We start from the raw sequence: 24044 nt of genomic DNA, 5'->3' as shown, positions 1-24044 counted from the left end.
CCAGGATGGGAGGAAGAATGGCCGAGGTGTGTGCACGTCCACGGCTGCAACATGTTTGGACCTGATGGGATGTAAAATGTCAACAGTTCCAATGTCCTGTTTTAAAAAAAAAAAATGTGTATGAAAGAAGTTTTCTGCTAAAATACATGTGTAGAAAGTCTCTATGTGTGAGAATGTGTTATAACATGGTACAAATCTATGAGAAGTAGGCGTGTGTTTTCTTGACAGTTCAGAAGTGAGAGTGGTGTTTGTTTAAACCTACTTCTGAGAGATTTTCAGAGATAAGATTGAAACTTAATGATTCGTGTTGCGAAATTGGATCGTTCATTTGGATCAATTTCTTTGGAAACGCAATCGTAAATGTTCTCAGAGCTGAATAACAAGAGACAAAAGAACATCTCTAGTTGACAGTCTGCATGTTCTTTGTGCTGAACAGTGCAAATAGTGGTTGTCAACCTTCTTTTATGGGAGACTTATGGCTGATCCAGAATGATTTAGTGCTACTGCCAAAGCTCACATCAGTCTTCATAACATGATGCATGTTGCAACTGACTTTAACTGCCAGATATTGTAAACAATGTAATAACATGCATGGAAAAAGTAATAAAACATTTGATGGAAAAAATGACGTATTAAATCTGCATCACACACTATTAATTTCACTGACAAGTTATTTCTTAAAGCGTATAACATTGTTAGGAGTGTAGCAGTAATACTAATGATCTAAGAGTAAGAACAAAAGCTTTAGTTAATATTATCATTATTATTGCATGCAGTCAAATTGGATGATGGGAAAATTCACTGTCCTAAAATTTTATGACATTTTCGTAAGTTATGACACACGCAGCTGCTAATATGTTGCACTTGGGGCTGGGCGAGAGGGACAGAAAACAAAATAAAAATCAGGATTGAAACGTCATCTTTTCTAGGAATTTATGTGCAAAACAGTTTTAGCAAGATGATAAAAGACCTGCACCACATGCAAGGCTGTCATCGTTAAGCTTTTTCAAATAAACACAGATTATTACAATCAGCTGTCATCAGATGCCTTAACTAAATAGGGCGCAGACATCCACTTTAATAATCAGTTTAAGCACAGATATAGTAGAGAAGTTTGCACACTAATTAATCTGCTCCTGCTGTTTGTGATTGTTGACAATACATCAGCCTGATATCTGCAGACAGCTGTGAGCAAGCGTTAGCTCCCCAGCAGGTAGAGACTAGACTGAATGAAGGAAAATCTGCTCCGTTGACTCACAATGAGTCATAAAAGTGAGAGTACAGATTAGAGTTTTGTTTTTCCAATCCATCCCTCCTGTAGATGAGATGTTTTCTGACTATAAATAACCGTTTTTTGCATGTTGCAAGTCTCCCATTTAGACATTTTACACATGATACAAAGACTAAAATACAAATGAATTGAATTAATTCAACATATCACCCACTCCTAGTTGCATCAGTGTTGCAAATCTGCACATAATAGTCTTTACTAAGTTTTTCAAGTCTTGCTGTCGTAGATAACTGCTCCTGTATGCACCTTTTAACCTAAATATGCTGTCAACATATATGTTTAATGTTTGTTTGCTGAGATGCAGATGTACTTAAAGCATCCAGAGGCTGCTTGTCACTGACGAACTGGTTTTGCTTAAGTGTAATTTTATTTATTTCTGTCTGAGGAGGGAAAACAAAGTTAACGTTTGTTTGATTTTCTCAAAGTAAACTGCAAGACTGATGTCGTAATCACCATCAACCACATTAATATTGTCATTTTTACCAACGATGTTAGCATTGCCACTTGTCCTAGCAAATGTCCCTCTTGTCACAGGAGAGGCTACATTTCTTTCAAGTGTTCCTTCTTTCTCTCTTTCATACAGTTTCTCTGTAATTTATTCTTTCTTTGCTCATTTTTCTCTTTTAGTCCCATTTTTCAAACAGTCCCTCACTATCAGAACTCAACCCTATCTTCTCTTATCGTCTCTTTCTAATGACCTTTCTGGGTTTCTTACTTCTATGTATAATCAGCTGTCCCTTCAGTTCCAGCTAAATGACACATCAGCTGTGAGTGAGGCTTAAACAAAAACCTCCTCACTCACCTCCCTCAAGAGCACAAGGGTGGACTTCTTCCTCGTCGCACTCCCCGTCTCAGCCTTCGATTGGCTGAGGTGAGAACTCCTAGTGACCTCTGGGAACCGATAGGGATGATGTCAGTTCGTCTCCATGGTTGTGGTCTGTGTTAGTCATCCGAAGGGACTGCCTGGGACGTGTCACTGTTTGAGAGGAGGGGACCAAATCTCTTCTTGGCTGAGCTTCTATCAGTGCTGGTGAGAACAAAGCCAAGTTTGAGGCTGCGTTTACAGAGATTAAGAGGTTTTGAGTGTTGGGTCGAGGTCATCTGCTGGGAGTGGAGCTTTTGAACATACGGACACAGCTGTGCTGTTATTATCTGCTGCATAGTTAAGTCCAATAAAGGATTAGTTTTAGTTGAGATGACATAAACACAAATTAGTGTGGTTGTGACAGTTTTGCTTTTAAGGCTGCAGTGATTTTATCATTTCTTTGACAATGAAAACAAAAGTGAAAAATGGCCGTCATAAATTTCCCACAGTCCAAGGTCATTGCCCCCTTTTATTTAAGTATAAGAAATTTTATTCAACTGTCAAAATATGAACACAGTAAATCACACTGCATATTTGCAAATAAATAATTTGTACCACTAAGCAGGCATTCAGACTGTAAACAGCCCTGTATTAAAACCATGCAGGGGTAGGGATGGGAATCGAGAACTGGTTCCAGTGGAAAACTGGTTCCAAATTGTCCGATCCATCGGAATCATCCGCCTCCGAGCTTATCAACTCCTTTTACTGATGCCGGCATGTTTTCCTGACAGTTTTGCATTGCAAAACAATGACGTCATATTCATACGTCTACGCTGCTGGAATCTTGCAACAGGAAGGAGTCATGGCAGTAGAACCGAGACAGCAAATAAACACACCCAGAATAACTGAGAAGACCCGGTGCTGACCTGGTACTGTGACCGCTGTTCTGTCGGTCTACCGCTGGAGCTAACGGAGCTAAAGGAGCTAACTAACGGACTACTGCTGGAGCAACTGGGGCTAACAGGCTAGCTGACAGGCCGCTGGCTCACCACGCTGCAGTGCAGTAAAGTAATACTGAGGGAACTTGGGGATGATCTCCAAACAATCCCTTATCTGAATAGAATCACTTGCTTCAGCCTGCTGCAGCATGCGTGCCCTTTTCTACTGTTTCTAGACTATGTTCTGACTCAGAGATAATAAAACAGTTGTGTTGACCCTAAAAGCCTTCGTAGGCCTACTTTTTTCCTCACAGAGCAAGAACAAGAACCAGACTGATAAGCAGAATCGATAATGGCATTGGTATCAATATTTTTCAGGGGTCTGTATTGGTTTTGGCATGTTGCCTCAGATACCAGCGAGACATGAACCACCATCCAGTCCACTCTGAGTAATAGATCCGTGAATTTGAAGGCTTATCAGATGCCCAAACGCTACACAGCGGATTATAATGCACAGAGACGGGATTTAACATCTCTGTAAAGTTATCACGATGGCAACTATTTTATCTTTTGTTGCAGTGATCTCTAGGTAAACCGCAGAAATACTTCACATTTTTCACACCTGGAATGTGTGAACAGCAGCACCTTGCCGCATGATGTCATCTGTATACGTACACCTGCTTCACGGGTGGATGAGCCTTATTCAAACAAATAAACAGGCTGTGTTTTCTCATACTGGTCTAACGTAGGTCTAAATGCGGCCTAAATGTTAACTTACTTATACAAAAGCCACACAAAAGAGGCCCGCCAATTTTCCATTTTTATGGTCCTGACCAACCAGTCTTACTACCCTCAATTATAGAATTGTTTTAGTCCCTCGTTGCTGTTGTTATTTTTTGGCAATGCAGTACTCTTATCTTCTGCCGTCTGCCTTTAAACTGATTACTGAGTACTTTGGACCAAAAACCTCAATTTGTCTTGCTCAGGGTGAAGTGGAAACAATCCTCCCACTTAAAATTCCCACTAAATATCTGACACCAGAACAAAAAAAAAGAAAGAAAAGAATGAAATGTGTTCACGTTGACATGCAACTCCTTACTTTTTTGTTTTCTGTCACTACCATGAACTTTTCTTCATACTGATATTGAAGCTAATTCCTGGACCTGAAGGTACCTTTTTTGCGGGCTTGTAGAGAAAATACAGCCCAAAGGTTAAGGTCATTTCTGACTTTGTGAATACCTGAGAGAATAATTCCCTTACTGACAGATCTCATGGCGGTTTGATTTTGCCAAAAGAAGATGAGGAACATCAGTATTTTTCTTTTGAACTATGCTAACAGATACGGTACTTTTTTACGGCTATCACGCTGTCCAAAAGTGATGGAAATTGTGAACGGGCCTCATGAAGACTCATTCTTCGCCTATGTTGTAAGATGATCTCGTCAGGTATGTGCACAATTGCTCTTTTGTTCCTTTCGTTTGATGTGATAACACGATGGTAAGCGATAATCGTCTTCTGATAACAAATCAATGCATAAAACAGGTTGTTCTGGAAAGGAGAATTAAATCACTTTGGTTGAACCAGTTCTGAAAAGCTGCTGGATGTTTTGTCTGTAAGACTTCCACCTCTGACAGACAGGATATCCTCCTGTCATGTTCTGCCAGTAACCAGATGAAAGTAACCACAAGATTGCCTCCTGAGATAGCCAGAAGGAGTTCTTCAAGTGTCTTTTGTAATACAATACATCTCATGAAAACAATCAAATAGAATCTGCAGATCTTGGTGCTTTTGTGCCCTTACCTGAATTGGCAGATAGATGGCTCTGATTGCATTGAAACAGCAGAAAATACCAGTGAATTGACATGCAAATCTGTCCAGAAAGTCTTGCCCTGTACTTTAAACTCCACCCATCTTCTACTTAAGGAGTTTTAAACAATTATCTGCATGTTACCTTCCTGAGTTTTCAACCCTAAAAATTGTTCTTACAGATATAATCACTAAAGGGTGAACTACGATGAAATTGTAGAGGCCTCGGAAACAGAGTGGAACGTGGCACAGAATCCTCAAACTCAATGGCTTTGACAGCCTTTCAGCTGTCGATGCTTTGAGGCCGATGGCTTCTCTTTGTTCAGGCTCAATAGATTGTTCATCTGATCTGAACCAGCTGCCTGTAGATTCTCCCGCACCTGTCCGCCGCTCTCATTTCTGCTTTACCAACCCCTCCGACATCTGACATTCTTTGTGCCTTTCGGCTTTGTGGAAATTAGGGCTCTGAGATCATATGGTTTGGTTTAGGTCTTCTTCTTACTAGTCTGTGCGATTCAGGACTGTTTTCCCCTTCAATTCAAGAACGGTGTCTGTCTTCTTCTGAAGGTTGAACGTGTTTCGCTGCCCACGGGCCAGGGAAACCTGTGGAGACATATGAAAATTGCATGGTTGTCAGTCTGAGAATAAGACCCGCCACAGTTTCCATGTCTTGAGAATCAGCAGGTTGAGCCACTTTTACCTTGAGAAACTGCAGCTGTGCCTGAGGGAATTTCTGGCTTTCAGTGTTAAGTGTGATCAGAATACTGTTTCAGAGGACTTATAAACTGAGTAAGATTGCTTATGTAATTATCCTGATTATAGAGCTGCAATAATTAGTCAATAAATAGAAAATAATCAGCAACAATTTTCATAATAGATTAATCGTTCGACGGACCAGTGTGTGGCATGTAGCAGAACGGACTTGGCAGAAATGTAATATAATATTCATAAGTATGTTTTAATTAGTGTATAATCACCTAGAAATAAGAATTGTTGTGTTTTTGTTACTTTAGAATGAGCCCTTTATATCTACATAGGGAGCAGGACCCCTTCCATTGAGCCATGTTGCACCGCCATGTTTCTACAGTAGCCTAGAATGGATAAACCAAACACTGGCTCTAGAGAGGGCCTTTGGCGTTTTTTGCACGTCCACAGTAGGTTCTCCTACATGCTTGGGAGGGGAGGGTGAGGGAGGGTGAATTCAGTTGGTTGCAATCCTACACACTGTTCCTTTAAATCTTTTTTTTTTTTTTTAGCTAAAACACCAAATATTAGACGGTTCCACGTTCTCAAATTTGACAATTTGCTGCTTTTCATACTCTTACATTATAATAAATTGAATATCTTTGAGTTCTGGACATTTTTTTGGACAAAATAAGACATTTGATGAGACCACCTTGGGCTCTAGGAAACTGTGATGTGCATTTTTCACTGTTTTTTGATGATTTTTAGACCAAAACAATTAATCCATTAATCTTAAAAATTATCGGAAGGTTAATCAATAATGAAAATGTCCGTTAGTTGCAGCCCTTTTGAGATTCACTACCTGATACAGCTTTCAAAACAAGGCATATAAATGCAAAAGCAGTCCTGCAGTTGCAGCTCAAGTATCAACAGGATTTCTCACACAGTTCACCCTGTACAGTCTCTCGTCGCTGTGCTTGAGTATCAATAACTGCGACACCATGGCAATCTGATACACACTGTCTCCGAACAGAACAGGTTATTGTGTTGCAGCGTGTGTCCCCTTTCAGGTCTCATTCAAGAGAGACACTGCTGTTACACACACACACGCACACATGTACGCAAAAGCACACAGACAAGATTACACGCATAAAATACACAGATACACACTTGTAACTGCACACACACATGAATCTACAAAAGCATTAAGTTTCTTGCTCGCTAAGGTTGTGTGCACAAAGACGTCGTTCGCTGTGTTGCACAGCGAAGTCAGCTGCTACAGACGGATCAGTTGTGTGAGCGTGTGTTGTTTTTAAGATACAGATGAGATGTGGAAACACCGTTATGCTCTCAAGAAGAGGCTCAAGGTGGAGTCTTGTAAAGTCAGACAGATACAGGTATGTTGATGCTCTGCGTAATGATTAAGGGTTGTATACTTACATACTTCTATATGCTAAAGACCTGATGCTTCTGACTGGATATGAAAAGGTCATGTAGCAGCTCTGTGTCTTCTAGTGTTGTGAGTGCTACTGTTGTGTTTCCACAACTACACGGCTTCTCACTAGGAAATTCTTGAGAAGTGTTGCAAGAGTGAAATCGGGTCAGATCCAGACATTTATTGATGGACCGACATCATGAAGCCTCCTTTTCTCTTTTTTTTTTTTTTTTTTTTTGTTTGCTTGAGTTATGCCAGCTGTCAGTCGTGTGCTGTTAAAACACTGGATCAGCACAACAGTTTGACTTGATGAATGACTCATGATAATTTCATTTTTTTTAAGGAAAAAATGCTAAAATTATCTGGTTCCAACTTCTTAAATATCAATATTTTATGTCTTTAATTTCTATGCTAGTAAACAGAATATCTTTGGGTTGTTGGTTGGGCTTTGGGGAAAACAGTGATCGACATTTTTCACCATTTTCGACCAAGCATCTTATTGATTGATTGAGAAAATCATCAACAGATTAACTGATAATCATAAGCAAGCGTTAACTCTGTAAAGATATTACACAAAACACAGCAGTAGCAGTACATTTAATGTATTCTAGGTGGAGGATACGTATCTATACTAAGAACTTGTTATGATGTAGAACAAACACTCCAAAATATAATTAAATGAATGTTGGATCAGACTTGATATAGACAGATACTCCATGGGACTGCTTTTTTTCCCCCCTTTTGCTTCTCTGTTTTTATCAAAAGCACTAAATTAGACTTGACTAAATACGTCATTATGGTTGAAATGAAACCAGAGAATATTTTTTCCACTTTCAATCATAAATCCTCCAAGACAAGCGAGTATCCTCCCTGCTGAAGTGTCCCTGAGCAAGGCACCGAATCCTTACCAGCCTGAGGGGAGCTGTCACTCTCCAGCTCCCACCATAATCTGACACATCTCTTTACAGTCGGACGATGAAGACGACTGATTCTCCCCCCCCCCTTTAGGGAATCAAGACCATCACAAACGTGCTTAATTAGCGCTATTGAGTTCTCCTTGTGGTACTCAACGGTGGATGACAACAGAGGATCATGTGTCTCCGCTGAACTTCAGATGACTGCTCTCCAATGCACCTGAGTCGGTCGCCTCTGACTCAACCTCCTGATCGTATCTCCGTCTTCCTGCCCTCTCTTTTTAATGCTGCTCCCGCTGATTCTCTTTACATCTCCATCCTGGCGGTTTTCCCTCTTTATTTCAAAGAAAATCAGGCGAGATTATGGTTTTATCTTGTCACGATTGTTTTCAGTCTGTCTAGTTCTGTCTAGATCTCGTGAGGAGAGAGAAAGATACTTGTATTTCTTTTCAGCTCAGCTGTTTTGCTCCTTCTCTCCCTTCCTTATCTTTTGTCATAGCAGAACCAATCAAGGGTTAGAAGTGGTCTATTCTTATTGCTGGATAAGTTGGCACACAGCAAGATGAAGTATCTTTCTGGGGATTTCCTTGCTAATCATCGATCCATTATTAAGTTTTGTTCTGCTTTTCTGCAGGTATTCACTGACTCTGATCATTGCCAGTTTTACGTCTCAGCTTTGCCTTTTTGGAAAAGCCGCTTTAAAAGTTTTTTGGATCATTTTTTCCCCACTTGGACCTGATTCCAGCCCTCCTTGTTGTTTAAGGATCAAGAGAAGTCGGGCCGGGGGGGTTTGCAGCCCTGACAGCTAGCGTAACCGTAGCTGCCACTCCAACGTGTGTCTTCAATTTACCTCCCCGTTTTCTCCGAGACCGACCCTTAACAGAAATGAAACTCGACAGTAATTTCCTACATTCTAGTTCTCTCTGGTCAACCATAAGCCTCTTTGCATCGCATTGAAAAAAAAAAGGGATTCGGTCATTTTTGTTTTGCAAAGGCTGAATTTTTTATTTTCCATTGTTGAAGAGGATCGGTTTCAATAGTATTTACAGCACTTGCTGTGATTTCCTGTTCTGACATGGTCAAAGGAATTTCTTTGGAATCAATTCTGATGTCTGAGACGTCACGTCCAAAAGCACAACATTGACCCCTTGAATCAGTTCCTTCCTGGTTTTGTAAAATATGTAAGTAAACGTCCCTAATGCCAACACTTTCCTGTTACTGTGCACTTTTCACAGTCACAGTTTGGCTTATTTGGTGCAGAATTTGGCCAAATGCTATTAGCAGACTGATGCTGTAAACCTTCACCTGGTTCTCCCAGATTAAAACAGGTATTGTGAAACATTTGCTATTGACATTTGACCCCTGGTTTTAGCCGCAGCCCTAAGAGGACACTGTGAAAAACAAGTCAGATGAGTCAGAGTTGGTGTTTTTTAGTAAAAGTATCTGGACCTTCCTCTCACACAGTAAGCTTAATGGAATGACAGTCGCTGCGATAAGAAGGCCTTCATTTGTGAACATTACGAGATTAAATGGTTGTTAGGCTCTTTACAAAATGTTCTAACTAATACCAAACAGCACAAATATTTCAGCCATCGTGCCTCATTATGAATAAAAACCACACGCTGCTTTTTTTTTTTTTTTTTTTGCAGAGTTGCATAAATCCGATCCAAATCACCCTGCCAACGCTGATGCTCAAGAAAGACATGTAATTGTCTTTTGGCAATGATGCAACTTTTGGAAATACTTGCAACTGCATACAAAGTGAACAGCAGTGTCGCAAACAGTGTTAACGTGCAGTTTCCTTCAGAGTAGACCTGTCCAATAAAGTCCAGTCCTTTTCTTTTCTTTTCTTTTTTTTCCCCAAGTCCATTTTGAAGAGATGCGTCTGTAGCTGACAGCTCCATTTCCAACTCATTATAGAGGATATGTTTCATGCTGTTTTCCTTCCTGTGTCACAGTGTGGTACTACAGGCACAATGTGACCCAACAGAATAGATGCAATCCATTATTGTCAGCGCAGTTTAGAAACTTTATTTTCAGGTCTCTGTAGCATTTAATCTTGATTATTTGAAATATGCAGATGTTATAATAATCAGCTTAATACATTGCTGCAGATAAGTAAAGATAAGTAATCAATAGATTATTGGCAGCTGCTGATTTTTAGTTATTTTAAAGTGTGAATGCATATGAATTTATACATCGGAACAATTAAATCTCTGTTTGGTGCAGTTTCAATTAAATGAAGCTTTACTATAATAATATTTTAATTGTATTTGACATGTTGCCAACTTGTATATGCAGACAGTAAGTGTTGTGATGTAGAATGAAACAACTAGTTAAAAAAAAAAGAGTTAGATACTTAGATTCAGGTTCCGTCTTCACCGTCTCTCCTCTTATCTTTTTCTCACCGCTGTTTTGGTGAGAAAACACACATTCCCAGCATCCTCTCTGATTCAATGATTTTTTTTTTTCTCTTTTTAAAGCATCAGCAAGTTAACGTGCAACCTGCGTGAAGGTCACTGTGGTGATGTGCTAGAAGACAATGTGTTCGACTGTTGATCCTGAACTCTGCTTTCCTCCACTAAGCTGCTTATTGCTGTAGCGGAGGACTCTAAAGTAAATGGATGGATAAAGGACGGACTGTGTCTCTGTATGACACAGGTACTGGATGTGGACTTAGTTAAGGACCATACTTGTAGTTTTTCTTGTTATAGCTTATTTACTACAAATCACATATACTTGCATATCATTCTGCGATCCATGATGCTCAGTTTTCTACATTGAATGTATGTTTCCATGCAGTATGAAAATCAACTAACAGGCTCTAAACTTGCTGTAATATAATCCATACAGTCAACATCATGTTTTGCATTAATGATTGTGCATTACATAATGGTTATGATGTAATAGAGTGCAGACTTTTCAAATTAGGCTGCACTTGCAGAGACGACTATTCTCTCGATTAACCGATTAATTGTTTTATGTAAATATGAGACTATAAAATGTCAGAAAATAGTGTAAAAATGAAAATGGAATCCAGTTTTTTTACCGCAGGCTCATGAATTCACCTTCTTTCACTCTCATATGAATCACATTTCTTCCTTTAGTTTCCATCCCTGCAGATCCTCTCTATCCATCCTCTCTCTCTCTCAGGCCGTCTTGAGTTTCACCGCACAGGAGGCAGCGGAAGTTAAAGACACGAACGCTGCTGCTATGCAGTTTGTTCATTATTCATTCTGTGAATCAGGCCACAGGCTGAAATCTCCTGCTTTCGTCCATTCGTGTGAGATCCTCTCGTTCTTTTTTTTAAGTTTCACACAACCTGCCTGTTTTTTTGTTTTTTTATAATTCTGGTTCGATTCTGTCCATCAAATGAGTCATTTATATGATGAGGAGCTCTGTAATCCCAGCACTAAAGGTAAACTGCTCATGCTGAAGCTGAAGTAAAGACTCTCTTGTTTAAAGCTTAATGTGCTGGATAAAAAAAAAGAAAGTCTGCTGATTAATCCTACCTGCCTCAGTTTAACGTCTTGCTCGTAGGCGGTGTAATTTTGACTATTTTTAGAGCGTAGTATGTTAAACTGTCAAACGGTGGCCTGTTCAGATCAGATATGAAGGTTTCTTTGAATGGCGACATTGTTCTGTGTGAGGCTGGCTGCCATTGAGGTGCTTGCTTTTTCCAGTGTTCCTCTCTGGTTTCTGCCTCGCCCCCCCTCCACCCCTCTCTCTGTGTTTCTGTTTTTCTGAGACAACGGCTGAAAGATTAGTTGAACGGTTGAATGAAAGGACACGAGGGTAATACATCGATAAAAGGAATGATTGAGGGATGAGGCCTTGAGCTTTGACCTTGATGGAGAAGCTTGGGAGCGATGGTTGTGTGTAATAGATGAGGACACACATTATGGAGGAAAGAAAGATGGATCTGTGTCTGGATCTATAAAGTCGCAGCGTTTGTCATGTGGAATCACTTTATATTCTTTATTTTGGTCTGTCATTACAGTGAAGCTCTCAGTATAATGTGTGTTTTATGTAGGGGTTAGTATATGCAGTTTTATTTTGAAAAATGTGTTGATTTTAATGATTTAAAAAAGATACGCTGGTCAAAATTTTATTTTGAAAATACAAATTTCCTCAAAAATGTTCCTCAGTTTATTCATTTATTGCATTTTTAACTTTTTAGAGTGAGACTAGAGCATAACCAGGAGCTTAATTACATTTTTCTTCCCATTATTTTCCTCACTATCAGTTGCCAGAAGCATTTTCGGAGCCGAGCTGTGTTACAAGAGGATTTTGCTAACTGTATACAAATGAAACTGTAGCTATTGCTTTGCAGTAAAACACATAACCTTTGGATGTGTGACAATCATGAACATTCTTCAGTAAAAAAATGGTCAAAAACCCCCAAAACAGTGAGCCAGTTTTCCATTATTTATAACAATGGAGCTAAAATTGATATTAAAATATTTAGATTCAGGGACAGAGAGACACTGGCATGAAAAGAGAGAGAGAGAGACAGATGAAGACGCAGGGGGAAACCGGAATAAAAGAAGAGAAGAAGAAGAAACACATGGTGAGGGAAGTGTCAGTGTCTTGGCTCTGGGATGCAGTGACAGAACTTTGACCGCCTCCTCTCGCCTCTCTGGCTCTTGTTTTTGTGGCCCGTCACCCCGATTGAAACCTCTCACCCCTTCCTTCCCATCCAGACTGAATATTTACAACCGAAGACCAGAGCCTTTACCCTGCGCACATATACACGCAGCAGGACAGGGCGGTTGTTAATGCTGCTGGGAGTAAATGGACAAGCCGTTGGTCTGGCAGCGGTCCAGACTCTTGAATTCCACTTGGCACTTACATGAGGAGGAATGTTTGGTACTTGAATGGACGGGGCTGAAGGTGCAGTAAGACAGAGGATGTGAATGCTGATGGCAAACACACATCCATGTTTACAGGTTCTAGCCTCATATCTCATACCACGTTTTGATATTGTAGATATCTGAATGAACCATATATGTAAATCATTATTAACCATGCCACATTTAGCACTTTTAAAGAGCGATACATGAATGTAAATGTAGCACAACAAGCTAGCAAAGCACCGTAAACAGAACAGCCTTCCTGCACATGCTCAGTAGCGTCCGCCCTACACAGAACTACTCTCCAGAGACTGAAAATGTGACTCTTTTGGAGCCGTTTCTAAACAAACTAATGTGACCCGTAATGTTTGTGGTGAAGGGACATGTCATCCAGTGCAGCGACGTGGCTCACTGATGTGTTTTTAATAGCTTTTGGAACAACGACGGAGGTCTGCTGCACAGAGGAATAAGATATATCAGGCTGCAAATACAAAGAAAATACTTGTACGTAGATCGTTGTCGGTTTGGATCTGCACATGAGATTTGTGGACAATATGCTGACATTTTTGACTGGAATCAGTGGGTCATTAATTCAGTTGTAAATGTAGCTTAAGTTGCAAATCTGAATCTGAAAGTAAATGAAACCGGCAACTTACAAAATTCACACATAGTGCACACACACGCTGACACACGTGAATAAACATACACCAGCAGAGCGGTTGTAGTCCCTCGTCATCACACCGCCTTCTGACACATCTGTCTTTGTACTAAAACCAGTCTGTGGTTTTACACACATCACGTAGCACTTGAATGGCATTTTCCAATTTCCACCCCTCTTCTCCTCACTGGTGTCATTATACTTGAATGAAAGACTCTTTTGTTTCTTATTTCAACCTTGTTCGACCCCGTGCGGCGCGGGTCACATACGTCGTGTCTTCCCGCCCGCCCGCGGTCGTGCAAACATCCCGACATCAAGAAGAGACTGAAGGAGGATTTATCAAACTTGATAAGCGGAGTGGAGACATGTTTGTCTGCTCAGATAAAGAAAGGTGGTAATATTTGAAGAAGCCAGTCTGTTTGTAAAAGTGAGCACATTTTTTTTTTTGAAGGGGTTGAGGAAACAAGTAGTAGTTAACCTCTATTTATCCAGGGAGGGTGTGTGTTTCGAAAACATGAGTTTCTTTTCCTGCTATAACCTGCTTTATATTTTTACAGTCTCACCTGAGTTGCCCAGAACAACCACAGCCCTCTGCATTTTTACCATTAAGCAGCTTAAAGATGTTCTGTATTCCCTTCTGTCAGGCCAAGATTACCTTATCAAATCTTAATGCCGACAAGAATGCAAACGTAAGAGCTTAAAATGTATAATTGTCTCTCTCTTTTTCCTCTCACGAGCACTACGCCGAGAAGTTTAAAAGGCTGAGATCAACCTTGACTTTAGATTTCCATGTTGTTGTCGTTTTCTCTTGTTCTTTTATGAATTCTTTCGCAACAGGGCTTTGATTTTTTTGACATTGATTAATTCTTGACCTTGGAAACAGCAGTCGGCAAAACACTTCCCCTACCAGAAAAGGTTCAGTAGTAGCTGTTCCGAAGCTTTCGATCCTATCACACATTCCTCCTCGGCAGATGAGGTTTTTCCAGTTGTTGTGGAATTTAGTAGATGTTCAAATTTCCATTTTTATTTTTTTCCTGAGCGTTTTATTACTTCTTGTCAAGATTGAAAGTTCGTTCTTCATTCTTTTATATCTGCTGAGGAAGATTGTTTGATACAATTGAAAGGTCCAGAAGAGCTAGTGTAATACTGTAGGAATTTATCTTCCATTTGTATTATTGATCATTAGGAGAACTGTAATTTACATGTTACTATGGCAGAATAATTTGAACCTTGACCTCATACATCACAGCTCTGTACTGCAGTTTTAGATGATGTGACTATAATGGAGTTATGATCTAGCTTTTTTCCCTTTGTGTCCTCCTTTTTAGTAGAAAGAGTGCTTAGATGGCAGCATTTCTTCTTCTTCTATTAGTCCATTACTATATTTTACCAAATATAGTAAAAAAAAAACCCCTGTTGCATCTCCAAACCACAGAAACAAAAATATCTGCATGTTTAGATGCCAGCAACGATTTATTAGCTCCAGCTAGCATAAACTAATGCACTCTTAAACAACAGCCAACCAATAAACCCTTCTTATCTTTATCAACATCATAAACAGTTTCAATAAAAACCTAACATTATATCAGTCAGAAAAGACTAAATATTAGAAAGCACTACAAGCTACAGCCTCCCAATGACCAGATTTGAATCAACACTTTAAAACACTTGAAACAAAAACTGTAACCTTCATCAAGGTTGGATTTATTGCAGGGTTGTTGTTGAATAGAAATATTATGCAAATTGCATGAACTGACCCTTTAAACTGGCAACATCTCAGCAGAGGATATTAGCCGTTAGCTCATTGCAAATTGCCCAGGTCGTCTGGGATGCTACAACTAGATTTAATACACAATCACACACTTGACATTAAGTGACAATAAGCCTACTGTTTGTTCTTAATCCGCTGTACATTAAATGTCACCTGCTGTGAGGATAAAGCATGTGTTGCTACAGATTGCATTAGGTTGTATAAGCATCACGTCGCTTTAATTTCAGCAGCTTCGACCCGTCTCGTTGCCTTTAAGTAACTTCCTGCTTCTCTCTCTCCATCTGGCCTTGGTTTAAACCCTCCAACTCCTAAACCTACAATCACTTAATTATTCTTTTAGATCTTCTGTGTCCCTTATGTCTTTTTTTGTGCCCCATCCTGTTTTCCTAAAGTGAGAGGGAGGAGGAAAAGGAGGAGGAGAGAAGGCTGCATGCATTTTTTAGTACCGGGATGCACTCTGGAGAGTACAAAATGGTGCCACACTAAACTTGCAAATGAAGAGTTACACAAGAATCGATCGGCTGTATGTATCCGCATCGATGCAGCGTTCTATGGAGCTGCGTAGAAAGAGATTCCCACAGATGATAACACTGCAGCCTTTTTTTTTTTTTTTTTTTTTGAATATGACACATCTCTTAATGTGTGTCAAGTGTAGGACGGCCGGTGTCGTGTTAAAGTTGTATGAGGACAAAGACGAGGAAGAGCTGAGAAGGAAACCGAATAGAATGATGAAGTGATGAGAGAGAGAGAGAGCAGGAAGAGAGAAAACGTTGAGGAAGGGGGGATGAGATAGACTGGAAATACTGCATTATTATATAGAGAAACTTAACAGAGTAAAGATGCGAGTTGATAGAGAACAAATAACAATCATTATCCTTTCAGGAGTCGCTCGGAGCCTTTTTAACATGAATACATCATTGCCACATCAATTTAAAAAAGATTCTAACAAAAACAAAAGCTGCGCCAGAAGAACAGTAGGAGCCTAAAGGCTTCTTACACTCTGGTTTTACATTGTGTACTAAAAGAAAAGATTGGGAAAGACATCTCTGCATCGCTTTGTAGCCTGAAGGGCGATCGCTTTGTGGCACCAAAACAGGAAGAAAGTACTTGCAGTGCAGATAAACTAAGGTGATAGCCAACATGGTAGAAGATGATGATGATGATGACAGATGACTTTATTAGTGAGTACATTTTTTTTTCTTTAATAGTTACAGATGTCAGTGAAGGCAAAACAATTAAGTGATTTATTGCTTTTATATTTAGATAATTAACTTGTTTTAATTTAATTTGCGGTTCAAACCGGAGGATTTAATGGGTCACGTGATGTTTTCTCTTCACGTAGAAGTTTCTAGAGACTCAAACCATGTTCAGTCTGACGTAGCTGAGTTGTTCCCAGTGGTAGGAGACAGATAATCAGACCTGTGAAGTGCAAGAAAAATGATTGTAATTCTGCTCTTTTGCACCACGGCTGCTTGTTAATTGATGAAGCATCACACTGCTGCAGGTGTGGGTGTTTTCTCTCTATGTAGGTCTGCTCAGGTTGATTGCATTTTGAATCAGGTGTCCTTGGGTCTTTGGGGATATTCAGATTTAGGGGGAAAAGAAATTCTTTTTGAAAATGTCCATGCTGGTTGTTAAAATTTGTATTAGTTGATGAAACACATACAGTTTATCTAAATTAACTGGATAATGATAAATTATAAAAATACTCTGGTTTTGATTATTAATTGTGTCTGATATGGTTTTTCCACAAAAAAAGCTCAATTAACTACTTACAAATTCTTAAAGGACATATTTCCCATCATTGAAAAATCCAGATTCTATGACTATGCTTTATTAATTAAGTTAAACTAATTAATTATTCAAGTTTATCTACTGCACCAATGTATGTGCACTGCAGGCTTCAGGTTTCCACGTCACACTTGGCTTCCAGACAAGTTGTGATGTCACAGATCATGCTGGTAGGTACATGTTTAGATCTCAGGTGAGCAGATGAATGTGAGAACAGCCCTCTAGTGTCAAACTCTGCACATCCAAGTGAAGGAACAACAAGCGAAACACATTTTTCACTACAACTACCCTCAAGAAAAAGTCCTACAGCATAAAGATCCAGTTGTTTATTACTGTCCCTCTTCATCTCCATCCTGTAAACTGTCTGTATCGTCCGTATTGGTTATCTGTCCGTCTGCATCATCATCAGAGACCGTAGACCAACTAGATGAAGACGTCTCGATAACTTCTTCATACAGCTGGACAAAATCCTCGGTGAAGCTCAGGCCGTTATCTTCAGTGCCAGAGCTTGACCCGTCCCCGTGCGACGTGACGGGAGACGACTCTGAGGAATCTGTGAGCAATAACGATATATCTTCCATAATACTGTGGATATAGTCCTGGACGAGAGCCATCTCCGAGTCTCCGCTGTTATGGCTGAAGCTTGATCCACCCTCGTTCTCCATGTACTGTTGAAACAAATACTCGGTTCATTATTTGACTGACAGATAATGAATCTAGTATATTTTTGGTTAATCATATAAAAATACCTAAAATTTTCAGCTTACAGTTTCTCAAATGTGGGATTTGTGTGATTCTGTCCATTCATTTCATTTTTTGGGGTATTTTTCAGAAGAAAAACATTATTTTTGTATTAATTGATAAATACTTTACCATAAAATCATTAAAGAAAAAGGTTAATATGTAATTAAGTTAACTTGTAGCCTACCTGCATGTCCATGTCTATGTTGTTCATGTAGATGTGTTCAAAGTACATGAGATCGTTGTGCATTTGGGCGAGCTCGTTGAACATCGCCTCGTAATCATCTTCAACAACACCTGAGTTCTTTCCAGCCTCGTCGTCATAGTCGCTCTCATCTGACTGGAAGTTTACGTCCAGATCTTCCAGAGACATGTTGGTGTTTGGTTTCCTGTACAACACCTTCCTGTGCTGCGTTTCCACGATAAACTCTGTTTTTTTAATTGTGCCGGGCAACCGATTGTTGCTTTGATTTAAAAAAGGCTTGTTGAGTTCTGGACTGCATCTTGGCTTTTTTTAAAAAATATGTGTTGACAAATTTTGAGTTTGACCTTTGCTGGGTTGGTGCGACCTTCAACTTTCAGACTCTGACAAATTGGTTGTTTTACTGTTTTACATTTGTTCTGCTTTATTATCAGCTTGTCAGTCATCTGTGAATTGCACTAACCTGTATGAAAGGTGCTATACTAATAAAGTTTGATTGATTGATGAGGTTCTATCAAGCAGTACTTCCTTTTTTTTTAGTTGTACCTTTAGATTAACCTTTAGGAATCCCAGAAACTGCATAAATGATCTCCTCCTCCACTTTTTTTTGCAGCAAAAGATACAACTTTGTTAATTTTTTTGCAAAGCTGCAGAGCTTTAAAGTAAAGTGTCTTCTCTAAAACAAGTAAAATGTCACACATTTTTGCTTTAAACCCTCAGTCTGACACTTGATGAGCAGTATGCATCATACAACAACACAAAGGCAAGCTCTTAACAACAGACACGGACCTCTTCACGAGCCTTTACGGTGCACTGAGCATCTCACGGGCCGCTCGGCTGGTCTGTAATGAAGCGCCGGGCTTTCCTCGCAGCTGGTGTGTTGGCCTTGGCCCTCGTCCAGGTCTGTTGGTCTGATGAGGCCTGCAGCGGGCAACGCCGTCTTTGATCTGACTCCAGATCTGTCCTAAGTTTTTATGCAATACTTCAGATGAGGGAGCCTGCCAGATTAGGCCCAGAGGGAACACATGAGAGTTTAGAAGTTTGTATTATTCACATGGATGAGACAGTAGAGAGAGTGAAGTCCAGCTGTATGAGTCATTTTCGTAGGGATATCCACATCAGAGCCCTTCTGTGTGTTGTCGTCCATCTCTGGAGCTTTATAATCTTGTTTACTATATGGCTCAGTCCCCTGTCTTAAGTTTGGCACCGTGGCATTTGCTGTGAGCTATTTTTAACAGATGAACTTGGCCCCAACATATGACACACTAACACACACACTCACGCAGCATTTTACACATGCTTTGATACGGTCCGCCACACCCAGCGCTGACACACATACACACTATAAGCACACATACATACTATAAACACATTCATACTATATGAAACCGATCCAGTCAACGGCTACGCGTAAGCCCACGCTCATCAACACTATCGTAACATCACTTCTTCATGTCTAAACATAGCGCAGCCTTGAGTTAAAAAAAAAAAAAACAACCCCGGGGGATCTCCACGCTGCATCATTGTGTCTTATTGTTGTTTGTGTGTATGATGTGTCCATTCACATGTTTCTGTGCATATGTGACACATACAGGACACATTTAGGAACTTTTATATAGAAAAACTTTGACATATATTTATCATCGTCAGCGTTTTCGTGCCGTAAACGAACTTGCTTTAGCGTTCACGCTTTTTCGTCCCATTTCTTTCAAAACAAAGAAGTGAAATGTGTTTTGGCTGAGTTGAGGATTAAAGGCACTGATGTGTGGTCTCCTGTCTCGCAACACCTCACAGACAGTTTTTGTAAAAGCAAATTTGCACAAGCTGACCTATTTTTTTTTGTTTAAAATAGCTACTTTAGAAACAAGAAAATGATAGACGACGGCAACAACAACTGGGAAAACAAGCTCTTACACACACAGAAAGCCACAGTAATTTGTTTGCAATGCTTTGTTGACAGATGCAGATCTAGTGAATGTCGGCTACTTCCTGCATTTCTCTGTTAGATAAGAGTTTTACAGCTTAGGTTGGATTTCCAGGAACTCTGCTGCTTCATTTAAATTGAAGTGCAGCTTGTAGCCTAAATATATTTTAAAGGTAACTTATCATGCTTTTTTATGTGATTTTCTGTTATTTTTATACTGTTATGATGTTAAACACGGTCAAAGTTTCTAAACGCGAAGGTGATCATAGGTAAAAATCCCCCCTGCAAGTCAAAACTCAGGGCTAATTTGCTGAAAAATGACACATATTTAAGGTCATATCTTGTATTTTGTTATAATCTGTTGGTTTTTACAAGCTTGCACTAAAAGGTGATGCTTATTTGGAAGTGCCTTAAGCAGTGAGTGTGTGTGTTTGTACATTTATATTTTCACACTGAGCTCCATCAGCTGGAATCCACAGGGTCTCCGTGTCTGGGGTTACACAGGCTGCCTGACAGTCTGCGCATGTAGCCGACTGAACACACGACACATAAAAATAATAACGTCAGCTTTGCTCTCATCTTTCTCTCTTTGTTTTTATGTTCTCTCTACCTTTGCCGCTCCTTTGCTCTTTTCTTGTCATGCTTGTATTTCCAGTCTTTAATCTTTTTTTTGCTAAGCTTTCTGAGGATTCACACATTTAATTCCCTCCTTGTTGTAAGAACTCAGCGTTACGGATCACTTGTACTTTTGACAACTTATTGGAAAAATTAGAAATATGACGTGTGGTTGTCTGTTTTTCTTGGGCTGCTCAGTGATGATGAAAGTCTTTACTATTAGTAAAACAAATCATCATTTTCATCTTACAAACCAAGCAATAGATTTTTCAGTTAGTCTATAAAATATGAAATAGTCAAGTACGCCCATTCCAACTGTCTGAGATGATGCTTGTTGCGTCTGATCAAAAGCCTATTCAGTTTACAATGACATAAAAATAAAAGTCTTTCCATTTGACAAGCTGGAAACTGTTTGAATTTTCTCGCTTGATTGACTGTGACTCAGCAGTAGTCATTACCCCTGCCATCCTAGTACCCTATTCACTGTCAGTAAAAGGCTGAGTCAGACAACTTAACTGGAAAGGTCACGAGCCAGCTGTGTTACATACCCGTGACTGTATAGAGTATACTCTAAGTGTTCTTACATACAAGCTGAACTGACCTTATTTAAGACTGGAAAATGAACCTGACACTAACACATTTTATTGCAAAATGTTCAAGGAAGACGCATTTGAAGTTTAATGTTTTATTGTGTACCAGGTGGTTTCTATGGGAACAACAAAGTGCCAAGAATTATAGGACAAGCATCTGTGGTGTCGTTCATTCTCCATTTGGACACCGACATCGGGCATATTTAGTCTAAACAATATGCAAAAGTTTTCATAATCTGGCACTATGACATGTATATGAAACGAATGAAGAAGTCACTGTTTTTGCCTCCTTAATTGCACCTCTTCCCTCGTATCCCACCATTCTTTACTCTTTGATCATTTTTTATTCCCTCTCTCCATTTTGCCTTCTTCAAACGTCTCCATTTACTATTTCTTCCAAGGGAAACCTTTTTTATCCAGAGTTATTTTGCGAGTTAAACACTCCAGAAGTATTATTATCCCACTATAATGTGTCTGGTGCCCTTTCGCAGTGAGCTGCATGTGTGTTGCAGTGGACTGGAACTGTACAAGTGGGTAATGAGGCTGCGAGCCTCGGGGCTGCTGCGTGCGGGTTGAACCCAAACACTGGCGTCTTGACTCATTACTTTGCCAAACACTTACAGTACTATACACATTTCACACACACTCGCACGGTAGTTTGCAGCGTGCTCGTTCCGTGTCTGGGTTTATTATTGCTGCTTGCATTAAAGTGTGGAGTCGTATTTTATATTTTTGTGCACTTGTTTTCACATGCATCTCTCATTTACGATCATATTTGTTTTGATGAAGGGACTATTTTACCTTTTTCATATGCTTTTTTATGCCTGTCTCACTTTGAAGTATTAGTTTTAGTGTTGCTGTTAAAGCAGATTGAGCCACCAATCCCGCTCATTACCTCTATTTATCTCCCCACTTCTCTTAATCTTCTGTGACCTTTGCGTGCGTCTTTCATGTCAAAACATTTGAGGAGAAATTAGACTCAATCATACAGTAACTGTGGCTGTAATTCCCCCCCCCCCGGGACCTCGATCCTTGTATATGTCCTGCTTGAAGAGCCAACAATGGCATTATGAAGGTCATATTTAAGTGTCTGTTTGAAGTTTTTAAAGACAGACCTGTATAGGTTTTAAGCTTTTATTTATACATCATATCTTGCTACAGCTTGTTTTGTCTGTCTAGAAATGCGGCATCAATACTCGTGCAGACTATTCTTTGTTATTTGGTGAATGCTTTATATCTTATGTTATGTAAGGTATTTTCTCTTGCATGTGTCTTGAATTAGAAACTTGATTTTGACTCTCTCTCTCTCTCTCTCTCTCTCCTGCAGGATGCTAGTTACTGGCTGCAGGTCCACAGATTGGAGCACGGCGACGGCGGCATCCTCGACCTGGACGATGTGCTCTGTGACGTGGCCGACGACAAAGACAGGGTAAGACCCTCTTCCAGATCTGAAAGATGCTGCAAGGGAAATAGTGAAAAAGCAAAGCAGTGGTTATTTCCCACCATCCTCTTGTTTTGAAACACCATCAGAGCTCCTTGTGAATGTTGACGGAGTCAGTGACACGTGAAGTCCTTTTTTGTTCGATTTGTATTTAAAAGTTAATGATGGATGTTTATTTTCAGGACTTCTGTGATCTTTCACATCTGAGCGAATACCATCCGGAAGTCATAGTTTGTACCGACTCTTCCATTTTCCCTTTTGAATTTTGATTTTATCCGGCAGCAAATATTTACGTTTCTTAGCTGGAATGTTTGAATCGGTTGGGTCTCATGGTCTCAGTGTTTGTAGTCTGACTAATGTAGCTGCAACTAACAGATGGAGATTTATTGTTTAGTCCATGAAATGACAATAAAACGTCCATCTCAACTTCTCAGCAACAACTTAAATGTCTTGTTTTGTCTGACTTAAAGTCCAAAACTCAGTTTATTATTACATATAACAAAGGGAAGCAGCAAATACGTCACGAACCTGAGAATGTGAAGCATTTTTTCACTATTTTTGCTTGAAAAATGCCTGAAACGATTAATCGCACAACAGCGCCAAGTACAAGTTTTCCAGTGCATCAGATACATGAGGTCCTATTACAACTATGTTTACTGTTTTCCAAGTCCTTCCTGACCAGTCAGATAAGAGAATTGCTTGTGTATCAAAGCAGACTTTATCTGTTGCTGAACTTTTATTAATAGCACAGTTCACCATGTGTTTGATCTGTGAAGGCCTCTGTATGTTTACATGAGCCGTGCATATCTTCTCCACTAATCTAAACAGGAATGGATCTGGGTCAACATGGACTCTGTCACTCCTAATATGTTAATATTGAGCAGCCCAAAGACTGCAGAATAGGTAAAGCAATATATTTTTCACTAGTACAGTAAAAAGTTACCGCATATTTGTCTCTGAACTGAGTGATTTGTTTTTGCGTTTCATGTGCGGCTTGTCAGAAGTTAGTTACACTGGTCTGACTGCAGGCCTGACAATCTTCCTTCCTCACAGACTGATTCACACATCGCCTCAGGGTGCGGTTGATTTACTGTCCAGGTATGGAAGTGACAGGAGAGGAGCTCATCCTGACTGACAGCCTGGAGGTCACAAGGTCACAAATCTCTTATTGAGGTCAAACCCTTCAGTACATCCCTCGGGGAACAAAAAAAAGTGCTAACAGTTTGAACGATGCCACAGAATCGGGAAAAGGATGCGTAATTTGAACCTGCGTTAGGTGATTAATCAGCAACTATTTTGATATTTTAGTGAACATATGTTAGTATTTAAGTCATGTAAGGTTTTTTTTTAAAGGAAGAACGCCAAAAATAATCTGTTTCCTGCTTCTCAAATGGGAACATTTACAGGCTTTTAGTATATTCAGTCCTTGGATGGTTGGACAACAGAAATTTTATGACATATATCCTCAAGAGTGAGAAATGTAATAGTTGTTTTCTAACAGAGTCAAAGTTTTGGCGAGCCTTTCAAGGCCCTAAAGTGAAATAAAACATATCGAAGCAATAATTTCTAGTGTATGTTTACGAGA

The 24044-nt window shown here is 39.7% G+C and overlaps 1 protein-coding gene across 10 annotated transcripts in view; it reads left to right on the top strand.

Annotated features, from left to right (window-relative positions):
* Positions 1 to 24044, top strand: part of LOC121908028 (partitioning defective 3 homolog) — a 252280-nt gene that overhangs the window by 24866 nt on the left and 203370 nt on the right. For all 10 annotated transcript variants that reach the window (XM_042427694.1, XM_042427699.1, XM_042427695.1 and 7 more), the window contains exon 2: positions 22346 to 22447. In XM_042427694.1, the coding sequence (XP_042283628.1) occupies positions 22346 to 22447 (102 nt within the window). The remainder of the gene's footprint in view (positions 1 to 22345; positions 22448 to 24044) is intronic.

The sequence above is a fragment of the Thunnus maccoyii genome, chromosome 12 (genome assembly GCF_910596095.1).
Source record: "Thunnus maccoyii chromosome 12, fThuMac1.1, whole genome shotgun sequence".
Lineage (NCBI taxonomy): Eukaryota > Metazoa > Chordata > Actinopteri > Scombriformes > Scombridae > Thunnus > Thunnus maccoyii.
The sequence above is the reverse complement of the archived record's forward strand: the minus strand, read 5'-3'. Positions and strand labels throughout refer to the sequence as shown.